The sequence below is a fragment of the Pseudomassariella vexata genome (assembly GCF_002105095.1).
Source record: "Pseudomassariella vexata strain CBS 129021 chromosome Unknown BCR38scaffold_9, whole genome shotgun sequence".
Classification (NCBI taxonomy): domain Eukaryota; kingdom Fungi; phylum Ascomycota; class Sordariomycetes; order Amphisphaeriales; family Pseudomassariaceae; genus Pseudomassariella; species Pseudomassariella vexata.
Window position 1 is genome coordinate 1,026,973 of NW_024467964.1, and position 14,679 is coordinate 1,041,651.

At 51.7% G+C, this 14,679-nt stretch overlaps 5 protein-coding genes across 5 annotated transcripts; all 5 read right to left on the reverse strand.

The window, feature by feature from the left end:
* Window positions 1–725: 725 nt before the first annotated feature.
* Window positions 726–2,166, reverse strand: BCR38DRAFT_458895 (uncharacterized protein; the record flags this gene model as incomplete). Its single annotated transcript, XM_040862224.1, has 2 exons — window positions 726–1,787; window positions 2,164–2,166. 2 exons carry the CDS (start codon window positions 2,164–2,166, stop codon window positions 726–728), a joined length of 1,065 nt encoding a protein of 354 aa, XP_040714185.1.
* Window positions 2,015–3,151, reverse strand: BCR38DRAFT_438236 (uncharacterized protein). Its single transcript, XM_040860572.1, has 2 exons — window positions 2,233–3,151; window positions 2,015–2,183 (listed from the first exon to the last, which is right to left on the reverse strand). Exon 1 carries the CDS (start codon window positions 3,007–3,009, stop codon window positions 2,473–2,475), a length of 537 nt encoding a protein of 178 aa, XP_040714186.1. The 5' UTR covers window positions 3,010–3,151; the 3' UTR covers window positions 2,015–2,183; window positions 2,233–2,472.
* Window positions 3,152–4,154: 1,003 nt separating this feature from the next.
* BCR38DRAFT_238250 (uncharacterized protein) lies at window positions 4,155–7,377 on the reverse strand. The gene is made up of 4 exons (XM_040854369.1): window positions 5,924–7,377; window positions 4,995–5,834; window positions 4,769–4,939; window positions 4,155–4,710 (listed from the first exon to the last, which is right to left on the reverse strand). Exons 1-4 carry the CDS (start codon window positions 7,264–7,266, stop codon window positions 4,317–4,319), a joined length of 2,748 nt encoding a protein of 915 aa, XP_040714187.1. The 5' UTR covers window positions 7,267–7,377; the 3' UTR covers window positions 4,155–4,316.
* A 3,082-nt stretch (window positions 7,378–10,459) lies between these two features.
* On the reverse strand, window positions 10,460–11,904 carry BCR38DRAFT_347117 (uncharacterized protein; the record flags this gene model as incomplete). The annotated part of the gene is made up of 2 exons (XM_040856314.1): window positions 10,460–11,101; window positions 11,164–11,904. The coding sequence occupies 2 exons, from the start codon at window positions 11,902–11,904 to the stop codon at window positions 10,460–10,462; spliced, it is 1,383 nt and encodes a 460-aa protein (XP_040714188.1).
* A 698-nt stretch (window positions 11,905–12,602) lies between these two features.
* Window positions 12,603–13,327, reverse strand: BCR38DRAFT_313602 (uncharacterized protein; the record flags this gene model as incomplete). Its single annotated transcript, XM_040854674.1, has 3 exons — window positions 12,603–12,812; window positions 12,883–12,973; window positions 13,035–13,327. Coding segments are annotated over 3 exons (594 nt in total), but the record flags the coding sequence as incomplete, so codon positions are not given.
* Window positions 13,328–14,679: the final 1,352 nt, after the last annotated feature.

Here is a 14,679-nt window from a genome sequence, read left to right on the forward strand (position 1 = left end):
GTCAAGGGAGCTCGAGTGGAAGCCATAGCTGTGCCCTAATAGATGAATCTGGCGATGAGCTCAAATAGATTAATCTGGAATCAATATATGAACACACGCATAGTTCATCTGAGGGCAATCGAATACATCTCAGATGGGTTGAAAAGACGATGCCGTGAGGTCATTTCAAGTAGATGCTGGATATCTAATGCTGAATCAAAGTCCTGGTCGACAGGATGACTCTCTGCACGTCCCGAAATGGAAAACCCCACGTTACGAATAACGTCCATCCCACTTCTTATACAGACTATCGTACAGCTCCACATCACAAACTGTAGAGTTAGCCGGTCCGCGTAAATATAAGTGGTGCGATCGTAGCGCGGGGACCATGCTCTGTGGAGCCATGGCTCCTTTACGTGTATTTTGCTCTGTCCTTAGCAGTACCATGGTTCTCATTCTGTAGTGCCATAACTTCTTCGTCATGACCTCAACGGGGTACGGCTGACACTCCCACATCAGGTAGCGGCTTGAGCATCATCCGCTTCTAAAGCCAATAGTAAGTAGCCAGTGCCCAAAGATATCGCAGCGTAAAACACAAAAACACGGACGTTTTGTAGCAGAACAAACTGGTATTATTACCCAAGTCATCGTAAACATGTATAGTGACATCTAAGCCATCTGAACCCAGGAACGCATGTTCGCTTCCCCGCGTCCTCGAATGAACGCCTCGTCAGGTCGACCCGGTATTATTGCGTACCACCTTGGCCTCCAGCTCCTCGTCCGGCTCCTGGCGCTCCTCCACCCATCATATTTCGTGCCATGTCGGCAATGTTGGGGTCGTTCATCAGGCTGCCGAAATCGGGCATGCCGCCACCACCGCCTATGCTGTTCGCCATCTCGCGCAGCCGCGGATTCGACATCAAGTTCTGCATCATGTCCGGGTTGGACATAAGGTTTTGCGCCATGCTGGCAAACATGGGGTTGCTCATGATGCTGCTGAGATCGGGCATGCCTCCGCCACCGCCGCCTCCTCCACCGAACATGCTGGCCAAGTTGCTCAGATCAGGTGCTCCGCCGGCTCCGCGCGCAGTAGGGCTAGTCGGCTCGCTTGCGTCCGCCTCTTCGAGCTCGAGTTCCTCAACGCGCTTCTTGGCCGTCTCGTAGCCTTTCTTCATGGCGTCGGAACCGCCGTTGCCCTCGTAGTCGATTCCTTGCTTGTACGCATCCATGCTGCCCTTAGCGTCACCGAGAGCGAAGCGAGCGAGTCCTAGACGTGACCAGGCCTTCGTGTACTTGGGGTCGATCTTGACGGCAGCCTCGGCATCGGCGCGGGCGGACTCGTGGTCTCGTGCTGCAGAGTAGGCGGCTGCGCGGTTCGACAGGAAGATGGCGTTGCCAGGGTTGAGCGCGAGAGCTTCTGTGTACTGTTCGATGGCTTTGTGGTAGTCCTTGGCGGCCATGGCGCGGTTGCCCTGGCCCTTCAGCTCCTCGGCTTTCTTCTTGTCGGCATCGCTGGGGGCACTTGCACTGCTGGCACCGGGCGCGGCGGTGGGGATGCTGGGAGAGGCGGCTGACTTAGGGGAGCCCTGCATCTTCTCGTAGACGCTGTAGATTTTGAGGAGGCTCTGGGAGCCAATGGCTTCCTTTATGGCAGCCGGCGAGGTGGGGTCGACCTTGAAGGACTCGGCAATACAGTTGATGGCAACATCGATAGAGTCTTTGTCGTCACCACTCAATGTGCCATCTTCCACCGATGTGGAGAGGAAGTCGCAGATTGCGAGCGCAAGACGCTGCTTTGATGTGGTCGCCTGTGTTGTCAGTACCTCGCGAATGCCACCACATTAATCAAAGAGAGCTCACCATCTTGTGCTTTTGCTGACTGAGAATTCAGCTGTTGTCGGCGAAGAGCACGAGAGAGATCGTAGGTGTAAAGTTGGTCAAGAGTTCTAGGAGTGACACGACTTTGATGTGGTAGATTCTCCAGGAGGTTCTGGAATCTTCGGCTTAGTGGTCTTGTCTCTAAACCGCCAGGCATTGTAACACTTGCGACAGGGCATCATTTCCCCCGCCTCCCACATAGGCGGTGAAGTAGCGATTTAGGGCAGAATTTGGCTCCAGGGTAGCGTTGTTCATTTCCCATATTCAGGGGAAGTCAGTCTCATTCAGATTTATGCAACGAGTTACCATCTTGCAGCGCATCATGAGCAGGTATACAGGCATGCGTCATATGTGTACTTGCCCTTCTAATAGCAGGTAGCTAGCTTCCCATTGCTCAATTTCTCAGCCGTCTTTGGACAGTTAGATCGAGTCAACCCAAACAAATCTTCCAGAAAATCGTCCTCGACAAGTGCCGCCGCCGCGGCTACTGCATGGAAGTCGCCCTCTTCTACATCCACATCCTGCGCGAGACTTCCACGATGTCACCGGCGGCGATTTTCTGGGATGGATCCACATCGTCAATATCATAACCCTAACCCCTTCGGGAGATCAATACTACGTCGATGTCGTCTTCGGTGGTGATGGCGCCACCATACCCATGCCTCTCGGTCGGGACTCGTGCGCCGGAATCTTGGCAGCCAGGAAACCCGGCTGGTAAGGGACTGGATTCCGACGCAGACGCACTGCGGCGAGGAGAGCAAGTTGTAGATTTACCAGTACCGCAACGGTGGTGTCGAGAAATGGAACTCCTTCTGTTGTTTTCTGGAACTCGAGTTCATGCCTATAGACTGGGATGTGGTGGATTGGTGGACTGGGTCGCGTCCCCGGAACTGGCAGACGTATACGGTGCTGTTGATGAAGTTCTTGCGCAGGGCGAAGGAGGTGGGCAAGGGAGGAAAAGGGCATGATGAAAGTAAAGAGGCGTTGGGCAAACAGGAAATCTATGGAAGCGCATGTTGGCAGGCGGGATGTCAAAGAGAATCTGGGTGCCAAGACGGAGGTTCTGGCTGTTTTCAAGACTGAATCGGAGCAAGTAGCTGCGTTCGACAATTTCTTTGGAGTGAAACTGATCGAAGAGGAAATATTGGGCATTCAAGATTGGGTTACAGATCTTGATAAAATCCAATGAGAGACCCCTTGTGGGTTTAAAGGGAAATGTTGAGTGCGACTATGTAGAGGCCAGCTAGCGAACAAGAGCTTGTTTTTGCTGCAGACGTGGAAGGAAGAGTAATGCTCACAATCTGCATGAGTTGGGCGACGTCTACGGAGGTCATCCTATAGTACGGCTTACCCGACTAAAAGGATTATGACAATTTGCTTATGTCGATTTGGTGACTTGAGTCAACGTGGCAGGGTCCGGCGTCCATAAATCACGAGCTGCAGAACACTGAACCATATGTATTCTGGGATTTGCCCCGAGTCAAGAACGATATAAAGCCGATCGCATGGGCCAAACAGTAAAAATCGATACTCTATTCCCTGGAAGTCCAACTCCAAAGCTTCTCTAACCATCAATCTAACCTATTTACTCCTCGCCCCTGTCCATAGTATCATGTGAAAGTCATCGTGTAAAATGGTGTTACCAAAAATCAAAGAAATCATATGCTTTTCTCTGAACACCCTTCGTGTATTGAAACGCCGTGTCTGATGATCCGGGTCGCTCTCGCATTTTACAAATATCGTGGACCTGTCCCTAGCTATGCACAAAGAATAGGAGTCGAAAATGAGTCGCAAAAGAAGGAGAAACTCGATGTTTGCTTCCGACCGAGAAAATGGATATGCCTTCACTTCGCTGTGGAGTGTGATTGCGTGGCCGCCGTAGTTTGTGGATTAGGAGCGTTGCGGCCCCCACGTCTTCCATGAGGCTGACCTGCACCACGGAAGCCGCCACGACGACCGCGAGAGCTTCGGCGCCCGCCTCGGGATTGAACAGGGTGTTCGGATGTAGTAGGGTTGTTAGACTTTGGTGGGCGCCCACTGACGGGATTCGATGTCGGGCCAAGTGGTTCTCTGGGCCGAGCAGGCTCGCTCTTGGTGGGAGTCGGCGTAGAGGGTGTTGAGAGCTGATGAGACATGGGATCCGAGACTGAGCGCGTGGCATCCGTGGGTTCATGATGTCGGTAGATGGAGGCTGTCTGTACGTCGGGGCTCTTCGCAGCCGGCTTGATGTTTTCCTCGACATTGTAGAGCAGTTGTTTGGGAGACGGAGTAGCGGGGGCGACCTCGACCTTGGGTGCTGCTTGCTGAGAAGCAACATGGGCCTCCACATCATCCGCCCAGTCGCTTCGGGTTGGGGAGTCATTGGCGATTTTTGGCGCAGCTGTTGATCGAGGCGTGAACTCAGGTGCACCAGGATTCAGCTTCGAACCCTGCGAAAGAGGTTAGTATCAGTCAAAAAATCAAGAACGATCTTTCGACTGATCTACCTCTTTCGTGTGCCCACTGGGAGTCTTCACAGCCTCATCATTGGCCTTGCTTGCCATGTTAGTATCCAATTTCGGGGTCGAGTTTTGGCGACGATTGCCATTCGTTGTCGATGCCGTTGATGGCAGGTTGGCGGGTTGCCCTTCGTTAGTACCTTCCGACTGTTGCTGCTGAGATTCGGTTTGCGGCGCTTGTTCGACCTCCTGATCTTGCTGAGACTCCTTAGGCTTCACAAAGATCTGCTTTGACCAAAGCTCTGAGTATTTACCCTTCTTCTTCAGAAGATCCTCATGGCTGCCTTGCTCCACAACTTCACCACCGGAAACAACGAAAATAATGTCGGCATTCATGACGGTCGACAGACGGTGTCTATCTCATCATTAGCATCGGTCGTGTTGCGAGAGTAGAGAAGATGGAAGAAACTCACGCAACGATGAACGTTGTTCTCCCCTCACACAAAATACGGAGTCCATCCTGAATCTTCTGCTCCGTCTCCGTGTCGACGGAGCTCGTTGCCTCGTCAAGGAGAACAATATCAGGGCGCTTCAAGATAGCGCGTGCAATCGCAATGCGCTGCAATTCGCCACCGGAGACTTTGCTGTGTGGTTATCAGTACAAGAAAAAAGCAATTCAGGGGTTCCAAGATGACCTACACCCCGCGTTCACCAACCCGGGTCTTGTAACCCTCGCTGAAACCCATGATATGCTCATGGATAGCGGCAGCTTTGCAGGCGGCATATATCTCCTCATCCGATGCAGTGAGTCGAGCGTAGCGGATGTTGTTCATGATGGTATCATCGAAGAGAATTGGCGACTGAGGAACGATGCCGATACTTTGACGGAGACTCGACAGTTGCACGTCACGGATATCTTGCCCATCGATCTGGATTGATCCACCCTTTACATCGTAGAAACGGTCCAGGAGCTTAAGAATGGTCGATTTACCCGCTCCCGTGGCACCGACAAATGCAACCGTCTTACCCACAGGCACCGACAACTTCACGCCCTTCAAGATGTCCTGCTTCTTGTCGTAACTGAAGTTGACGTTGCGGAACTCGACTCTACCCCCTTTGAGTTCCAGTGGTTTCGCGTTTGGCTTGTCGACGACCGTCGGCTTTGTCAACATGACATCGAGGAGACGCTCAGCGTACACCAACTCCTGGCTGATGCTCTTTCCTAGGCTCGCAAAGAAGCGGAGTGGTGATGTGAGTTGTCCCCAGTAAGCCAGGAGCATGGCAAAATCACCTGCGGTTCGCTCCTGTTGAATAACCTGGTAAACAGCCAAGAACGCACCAGCGATCAAGCCGCACAGGAGGATGAGATACTGGAAAGCATGGCCAGCCAGATAACCATAGTACAAGTTCTTCATCGACGAATTCTTGGCCTTGGCAGCAACTTCATATCGCTCCTCCTCGTAAGGGATTTGGTTGAATGCACTAACAGTGAGCCATCCTTGAATACCTGCTTGTCGACGATAGTGCTCTTCAAAGAAACTATTGCAATTCATCAGCACGAGATCGACAACGAGCTTTTCACAAAGTGCCAAGAAAAGACAAGTGGGACAGGGGGGGGGGCAACTCGCGTTTTGACCATGGTCTTCCTCTTATCCTTGACACGTGCAATCATCCACGTCGCTACGTGGATGAAGGCCATGCCAGTGGCAACGGTGATGAAACCCTCATATGGGCCAAATGTGGCGGATAGGTAGATGAAGGCCACGACGAGATCAATCAGCATCGGCAAGGCTTGAAAGCAGACCGATTCAAGCATGCTAGAAACTGATTGGACGTTGGAGATGGCAACGATCAGATCCGAAGAACTCATGTTGTCATGAAATTCGGAGGACAGATTCATGACATGCGAGTAAGCCGCAATGGCCAGGGATTCGCTCGAGTGGTACTCCACCGGGATCCAGAGCAGTTGCCGAACAAAGTTGATACCAGCCTCGGAGGACGCTAGCTTCAGGCCTGCCAGGATCATGACCTCCACCCAAGGATTGCGGCCCGCAGGCTTATTGAGCGTGTCCAGGACGATTCCCATCTGGCGCGGAATGAGAACATTCAGGGCGTTCCCGATGATCAGGCAAACGGCCACAAGAGCAGCTTGGATCTGCAGACGGCGGTTCTTGACTGGCCAGACGTAGGGAAAGAAGACCATGAACCCCTTAGCATACGCGATCCAGCTTCCCTCACTTTTCAGACGCTTTTCCATCTGCTCACGACCTTCGCGTTCTTGACGTTCCCAAGGCGACTCGGCGTCGCTCGGCGAATTTGTCGCTTCCGTGTTGCTTTCCGAGTTGGTCCCATAGCCACTGTCCGTAGATGCATCACCGTTGTTGGGTCTCTGGTCGGGCTTGGGTATCAAGGGACTTCGCTCGCTGTCGTTACCCGGAAGCTGAGTCCTGTCTCGCCAAATGAAGTAGGCCAGAATGGTTGTGAGCAGAATCACGCAGCGAGCGACGATGATGCCGCAGTCTACCCACAAGAAGGCATTGGCAGCTTCAGGCTGAGTTCCGGGTGAAGCGAGGATGGCAAGGACCAAGATGACGGGGTCAAAGGCTAGGGCAATAAGCCAAGAGCCGTAGAATGGGTACCAGACGGTGGTCGAGGCGTCTCCCAATGACGTCTGCTCGATACCAAAAACCAGGATGCATGATAGCAAGCCCACGATGACGTCCGGCTTGGGCCACAATTGCAAGATCATGTACTCAACAATCTTTGCCGTGAGCTGGCCAAAGTAGGAGAGCGTGAGCAGCAAAAGCAGACCAATGATGGTCTTCGGCCGGCCATGCTTGGTTTTGATGACTGGGGATGACGTCTGCAGGGTGCAGGCCGCTACGGCTGACGCTACAGCGAAGTACAAGAAGATGACTACTGGGTAGACATAGTGAAGATTGGCAAGCAGCCACTCTCGGGACTCCTTCATGACGGGATTTCACCCCACAAATCAGTCGAACCACGACGGCAACGGTGAATGCTGCAGGAGCGCGTTATGGCCTAGGCGCGGTAAGTTCCCAGCGGGTTTGATACAACGAGCGTGGTGGGTTACTTGTCCTGGTTGTTGGGTGTCAGATTTAGATGATCCAAGATGATCAAGGGAGTGGAAGGGAAATGGCCAGGGGAAGAATGGATTTGAGATGTGGATGCGTAGAGCGTGGGTGGAGCGTGGGTGGTTTCTAAACGTGGTTGCGAAGGAGTTCAGGCAATAAACAGAAGACGCAACTACAGGGCGTTTGGGCAGAGCGGTTGCCTAACTTCGTCAGAAGACAGCGATAGTAGGCAGGGGCGGTGGACAACAACGAGGTGGGTGGTGTGGAGGTTGACATTTGTGGCGAATACCGCAAGACACCACTGCTGCACCGCACCTTCTGAGATCGAAAATAGGCTCAGGCATGATGGTTCACAGGAATCAGGAAGGGGACCTGAGAGAGTAAGACGTCTTGGGATGACGTGGACAGAGTTGGCCCGGTTTGTCGACCAAACGCAGGTGCGAATGACAAACAGAGTTTGATGCGGCCTCACTTACTTGGTGCTTTTGTGTATCAACACGAGCTCATATCTTTATTTAGCAAGTCCGCTGCGAGCAAATAGAAAACCCGATGCGATTATTCGAAATGGCGATTATCCCCCGCCGCCGCCGCCGCCAATGCCCGCCGTCAACGGGTTGAAGATTGGTGTTATGGGTGTCTGACCTGGGCTGCACGTGGCTATGTCGTTGATATTGGGCGATGAGAGGCGCTCGGGTTTGTGTATGGCGACCACGTGTTGACTCAGCCCTGGCGTAAGCATTGGGCAAGGCGAACGAAACAGTTTCTAGAGCAACAGCAAACGAGTCACCAAGGCTTGGTAAACCGGGGAAGAGAGCCTCATTTTGAGCCGTTGGCGGTAGTCAGCTCAGTACTTTTACCACTTTAACACGGAGCGCGTGGTCTGAGGTGAAAATGCGCAAAGCACCACATGACCCGCGATAGAACCTACTTTTAGAACCACTGAACCGGGGGACCTGGGGGAAGGGGCGGGGGCCACTTTTGACGGCAACACTGCGCAGAAAGATCGGCATGCGCCTCTTCACGGGTAACAACGTGACTTCAACCGCAACCGTTTACATCGGCCAGTCTAGTGCTCTGACTAGGCCTGTCGTGGTCGGTTGTGCAGCACGCAGGCGCTCCTGCGCTGTTGGTTCATGTTTTCTCCAGCCATCTCCAGATTTCGGGAACCGGAGCGGGGGTGTTCTGCGCCGCACGGCAACGAGCCAACAACGTCAAGATATTGCCAATGAAATGCTCGTCCATCCTTCCTTAATCAAGCTCTGCTCACCGTTTCGGACATACGATGCGACCCTGGCCTCGGTGAAGGGGTTACCACCCAACAGACAGAGAAGATGCATGGAGACTCCACTTGAACTCCTTGCGTCAACGAGTGTACATTCTATCCAATGTACGCCAAGACATGGGTCCATATACTGGGCCCTGTCCTGGATCTTGCATTTTGACAGCCTAAGCCGGCGCAGGAACCGTCCGATGCTATTCGTCGGGAGCACGCCACGCGGCCCATATATTGAAATGAACCTTAAGGCTATCAATTACTGAGCCAGAACCAGTCGTGTTGCAAGTCAGTTCCATGACGGAAATGCAAGAAAACTGTATTACAAATGCAGTTGTTATCAATTGCCTCCTCCGCGGTAGGGATGACGGCGTTATTGAGTGGATTGTGGAAACCTTGAGAGTCCGTTCTGGTTCGCCCATATTTATCGCCATGGGGTCGCCTCGTGAGTCGTGCGAGTATACGAAGTAGATAGTCGTCAAGAGTGGTTCATGACACCGTACCAATCAATATTGTTGAATATTGGCGGAGGAGGATGCAGCAGAGGCTGCACGGCAGGCAAGGATGGCGACTGGGTTCAATGCAATTGCAAACCTTTTTCTGCCCGAGGGGCCACTTGAGTACCACAGGGCTGCAGTTGCATCAGCTAGTGCTGGCACATTGCCCCACGGTAAAAGCAGTAACGTCCTCGCGACCTTTGATTGCAGATGGCGATGCGCTGGTGGCCTGGCAGCGGGTGGCATGCGGCAGCCTGGCTGGCAACGACGGGTGAGGTCTTCAAGCTCAGTCAAGACGCGGCTGGAATCCCTATGAAAAATGCCACGAACATGTGGCGGTGAGGCGAACGTGCAAGTCGTGTCGCCAACCCGAGAGATCGAACAGTGGAATCTTCGCATTTTCGTTCCACGGCAGTAGATATCTCACGAGACCGGTGAGCATCCAATTCATCCACCCGACATGGCCCAAATGATCGGCTTAATCCCGACTTGGTATGCACCCGGGCCAAGGCAGCGGATGGTTGGACAAGATCTTTTACGTTCGAGGTTGGAGAGATCCCAGACCTTCGGTAACGCAAAATATGCCAATGTCCTGAGGTGCTCCTGCGGCGGGGATATTTTGATTGAACGAACACCGACCGCGCACTGCAAATGCGGAACACAAACGAACAGAAAAGCTGCGAGACCCTGCCAGATCTTACTACTCTTAAGGTTGATGCAATATTCCGCCGGGGAGACTAACAAGTGCTCCGGTCTGTGGTGGAGGATGGATAGATACCCCCCAACGGTAACGAGACTTTACCTACGTATGATCCCACCTGGGCCCGCAGATCCAGAATTTTGATTAATCACAACCGAACAACACCCACCCCGGCTCAACGCGATTGGGGTATGCAAAGGTAACTCATTTCAGATGAAGTCACATCATGCAGTGCTTTGACCTGCCGGTTGACCGCTTCAACGTATGCAGCGTTCGGTAAAAGTCATAACATGCGCGTGCACCACATTCTCGCCCCGTTGCTCGCTTCGACATTCTGAGGCATTTGGGTAGAACCTGTGACTCGTCCAGTTTCCGCGTTTTCCATCTCATATGACCTTCGGACAGCATCACTGAGTACAAGCTGGATGCAAGCTGGATGCAAGCTGGGTTTTCTGTTGGCACGCAATAGTAAATTACCCTCTACTCGCTGCTTTCATGCTATGGTATCAAGCCCAACGACACTGCTCGCTAGCCACCTGGGTCGCAAATGCTGCACACGTGTTCATATCATCCAAACGCCTTCGCAATGTATCCTAATCTCAAGCCGGTCGATTCCTCCTGTCCGCATTCTTGATCCTTCTGTGAGGTCTGTTGATTCCTCGTCTGTATCGTACATACAGGTAAAAGGCGTCCTTAATAACCACAAACAAGCAACCGCCAACAAGACTCCTTCCCCATCTTTCCTGTAGAAGCCCAGTGGCAGGGCCCGAAGAACGCGTGACCCATGACTTCGGTAGCATCATTTGCAACAGGCTTCCCATGCCAAAAGACACAGTTGGCCACAACAGCGCACCTGCCAGATAGTTCGTAAGTGAACTCACCGCATTCGTGGGATCTCGTCGTGCCGGTGCCGGGTCGTTCGCCGGGGGGTTCTGAGGCGCATTTTCGCGTTCGACTTGGGCGCCAAGCTGCAGGTCTATTTGGATATCGACTATGTTTTCATCATCCGGTTCCGGTTCAACGTCCTGTCTCGGGGCAAGCTGCTCGGCCTCGGTCGTCTCTCCTGGCAGGTTCCTATGTGCAGCTGAAAGAGTTGCGACCCTCTTGTCCAGATGTCCGGAGATCAGTCGGTAAAGACGGAAGTAGAGTGCTCTGATTGTGGGAAATGCAACCAAAGCTTTATGGGGTAGAGGTGGCCAAGTCAGTGCATCCGTATCGTAATCTCCAAAGAAAATGGCGTACTGTCAGGTGGGTTAGCACTTCCGTACTGGTTTAGCGGAGCGGCAAGTGCAAGAGGGCCTACCAGTAAAGACGTAGGTATAAATACAATTTCACCAAAGTGTAAGCGATTGAGTATCAATGCCGGGGCGATGAGTGATACGGTGAAAAAGTGAAATGCGTCCAAAGTAGGCATGTTCCGTGGGCGGTGCTGTGCGCCTTCTATGCCTCCCAAGAGAGGCAGCAGAGCCGTTCTAAGGCCCCGACCCAGGTCGTCCCAAACGGAATTCTTGTCGGGTTGATTGAGGATATATCCATTGGCAGCTCCCGGTCCTGCGAAAACTTCGACGGCGTGGATGCCATAGGTGGCATTGGCAATGAAGACACCACCGCCCAAGAACCCACAGAGTATAATCGGCGATAGACCCGAGCAGTATCGGAGGAGCTGGTCGCTCAGTCGCACGGCAGGGTCCCACCGGTCCACGACGTGGATTTTGGACTTGCAGACGGGGCATTTGTACTCTTTCCCTTGCGACTCGAGATCGGTAACCCAAGTGAGCAAGCAGCTCTGGTGGCCTTCCAAGGAGCAGCTGCAGGGAGTCGACCAGTCGTCGGGCATGCTAGCTTCCAGTTCGTCCCCCAGGCATATGAAGCAGCGATGCGTATCCCTGGCGGAGTCGGCGCTTTCGGTGCTTTGTTTGGCGGGGGTAGGTGATGCTGCTCTCGAGGTGCTGCGGTTGTCGGGTACGTGAGCTGCAGGTGCGGCGACATCGTCAGTGCTGACACCTGGCCCATGGGCTTCGACTGGAGGCGGAGAGGATGACATTGGTGTCGTGAGTTTGGTGTGGGCTGATGCTATGCCATATCTGGGGTTGATGAACGAACCGGTTTGCGCCAAATCACCGAGGCGGCCAGGCTGCAGCAGTTCAAATAGCTATGACCTTGGACGCTTTAAAAGAGACCTTTAATTGGAGGGATTAGTTGGAAACCACAATGATATCATTTGTGGCTAGTGTAGCGCCGGGTAAGCCACACTGATTTGACGAATCAATCAAATCAATCAAACCAATTGTCTCGTACGCGTGGAATAACGATCCATGATCAATTCCATCCAAGTCGAAATCCCTTGTCGCTTTGCTAATCCATCAATGTCCATTAAAATGCCAAGGTGTCGTGACTTCAACACAAGCAACCAACCTTCAATTGGCGAATGATTTGGCAAATACACTGGCATTTTATTATCATCGCCCTCAAACTTTTGACTGTTAGGCCCCGAATCGTGTGACGAAGGTTGAATTCTCTACATCCACCACAAGATTGTCTGCACAAGTTCGAAGATATGTACTTGCCGCTCTAGGTTTGGGCTTTGAACTAACCACAACCCCAACGACTTGGCATCGTCTCCCCAGGCCAAACCTTCCCAGTAAATCCCGGATTGGCCGACACCCCAGATCTATATAACTCACGTACTGTAACTGTGTTGTCTCAGTCCTCATCCTCGTCATCGTCCTCGTCGCCTTCGTTGGGCTGCTTCGGATGAGCCGGGCACGCCGTTCCAATGCAACATGTGATGCTATCTGAACACTCCTCATGGCCATCTATAGTTGCCAGGTCGTCGTGAGGAAATGTATATGCGATGTTCTCACAAGGTCTAAAGAACTCGGTAGCCTGGCGAGCATCCTCATTACCCCTATTCGGGTTTCGGCACGTCCCCGGTAGGTTATTCATGCCGTCCTGGACAATCGAATAGCTCCATTTCAGCCGAAATCACAAAACCAAAAGAAAAAACCCCGGGCAGACATACAGGACATTCATTCAACTCAAACAGATCGAGGCTGCATCCTGCCAGGACCTCTCCGCCACAATGGCAGGTTATCGGCAATGTAAAGCCAGCCCTGGAAGAATGTCAGTCCAGTTACCTGGGCTCAGCCAGCTAAGAAATACTCCGTCACTCACACATAACTCACGTCAAAGGCAGAACGTGCTTTGTTGCCATCATGGAGCTTATTATAGCTACCCTCAATGAGAGAGTCGGATCCGGTAATCTCGTTACCGGCCTCATTAATGGCCACCATTCCTGCCCACCCAGACGGCCCGGCGAAGACCGCAGTAGCCGAAGTCGTCAATATTCCCGAATTATAATCTGACTCGACCTCCGTCGGGGCTCCATCGTTCCTCTGGTGTTGTGTAGTGATGGCGCCTGTGTGCTGGTTGATGATTGTGAAAATGAGACAGTCCGTGGCGACTGAATTTCCTGTGATGTTAGTTGGATAAAGTTGTACTGGGGACGTTGTTGGATTGCAAGGTTTAGCAATGGCGGTTGCGGCTGGGCCGTATCCTTGTGGATGTGGATGTGGATGAGAAGGGGATGAAGTGAATCTGGGCAGTCGCCTCGAGCACGACTGAGCAGCGACTTGATAGGGAGACGAGAAAATAAGGGCCTTTAGGAAAGCCAGTATGGCTGCGCGGGTATTTATCCCGAGCATTTCGCCTTCTATGAGCTGATGAGATCAACACACTTATTTCTTGATTGACATTATTCAAGAATGGATAATCTAGGGAGTGACACCAGAAGAGCTAGAATAAATTTGGAGGGATGTACAAATCTTTTTGATTTGTTCCATCAGTTTATTTTTTTCTCTTTTGATGCTCTTTTTCGCTTGACTTTGTTGAGGGCTGTCGTTACGTCTACCTTGGGTATGGTGGAGAAAACCCGGGAGTGCAGCAGTGTTGAGTTGCAGGCCCACTACTTGAGGTATATAGAAAGCTAGATTCTGGTACTTGGCACGACACAGTTTCTATCGAGTCTTTCAAGTGAAGTCGACACGTTCACCTTTCAGTTGTCCAACGCCTAATGCGCATCTAGTATGGTCCCTGCAAAGAAAACATTCATAGGAACTACTTGTCTATGACCATCATAATTATACAGCTCTCTGAATGACCCAGATTGGTTCAAGCCATACTGGAGTATGCAAGTCATTCGAAAGACCTGCGATATCCGAGTTTAATCCTTTCCGGTTGAATTTCAGTTACTTAGGTAATGAAGCCGTACAAAAAGGAGAGGGAAAAGGTTTAAACGGCCATATAACGTTACATATCTGCCAGCCAGAAGGACATAGTCCATGGTAGTAGTGAAGCTTTATAATGGTATGTGGAAATCCTGACCTACTAGTCCTGAAGCTAATATATTCTCCTACGCAGTCGAAATAATCTACCATGATCTCAACACATTAACCATGCCACATATATCTCAGGGGTAGCATCTTCCTCTTGTAAAATACATGATATGCACTTGGCATGTTCAATATCAACTCCACTAAATCAATAACAATACACACTTCGAAGCCAAACGTATCGCATATGGTATTATATATTGCAAAGAGCTTTAAACAAAAAAGAAGTCCAGCCAGTCTGACTGCGGTTCTTTCAGCATGAAGGCTAGATTGAAATTCCATGAAAGAGATGTTGGATCAAATAATGGAACGTCAAATTATGATAATTTGCGTAGTGATAAAAGTTAGAAGTCCGATGCTGTACGAAAAGAACCATTTTTCTTGTGTAGTAATAGGCAAGTACTTATTGGTAATTAGTTATTCGGTCC

Bases quoted from the DNA above. Each gene is read 5' to 3' on its own strand.
- BCR38DRAFT_438236 (XM_040860572.1), bottom strand. From the start codon at position 3,009: ATGCCCAATATTTCCTCTTCGATCAGTTTCACTCCAAAGAAATTGTCG.
- BCR38DRAFT_238250 (XM_040854369.1), bottom strand. From the start codon at position 7,266: ATGAAGGAGTCCCGAGAGTGGCTGCTTGCCAATCTTCACTATGTCTAC. The intron at 5,835-5,923 runs GCGAGTTGCCCC...GAATTGCAATAG, and splicing joins AGGAAGACCATGGTCAAAAC to TTTCTTTGAAGAGCACTATC. The intron at 4,711-4,768 runs GTGAGTTTCTTC...ATGATGAGATAG, and splicing joins AGAACAACGTTCATCGTTGC to ACACCGTCTGTCGACCGTCA.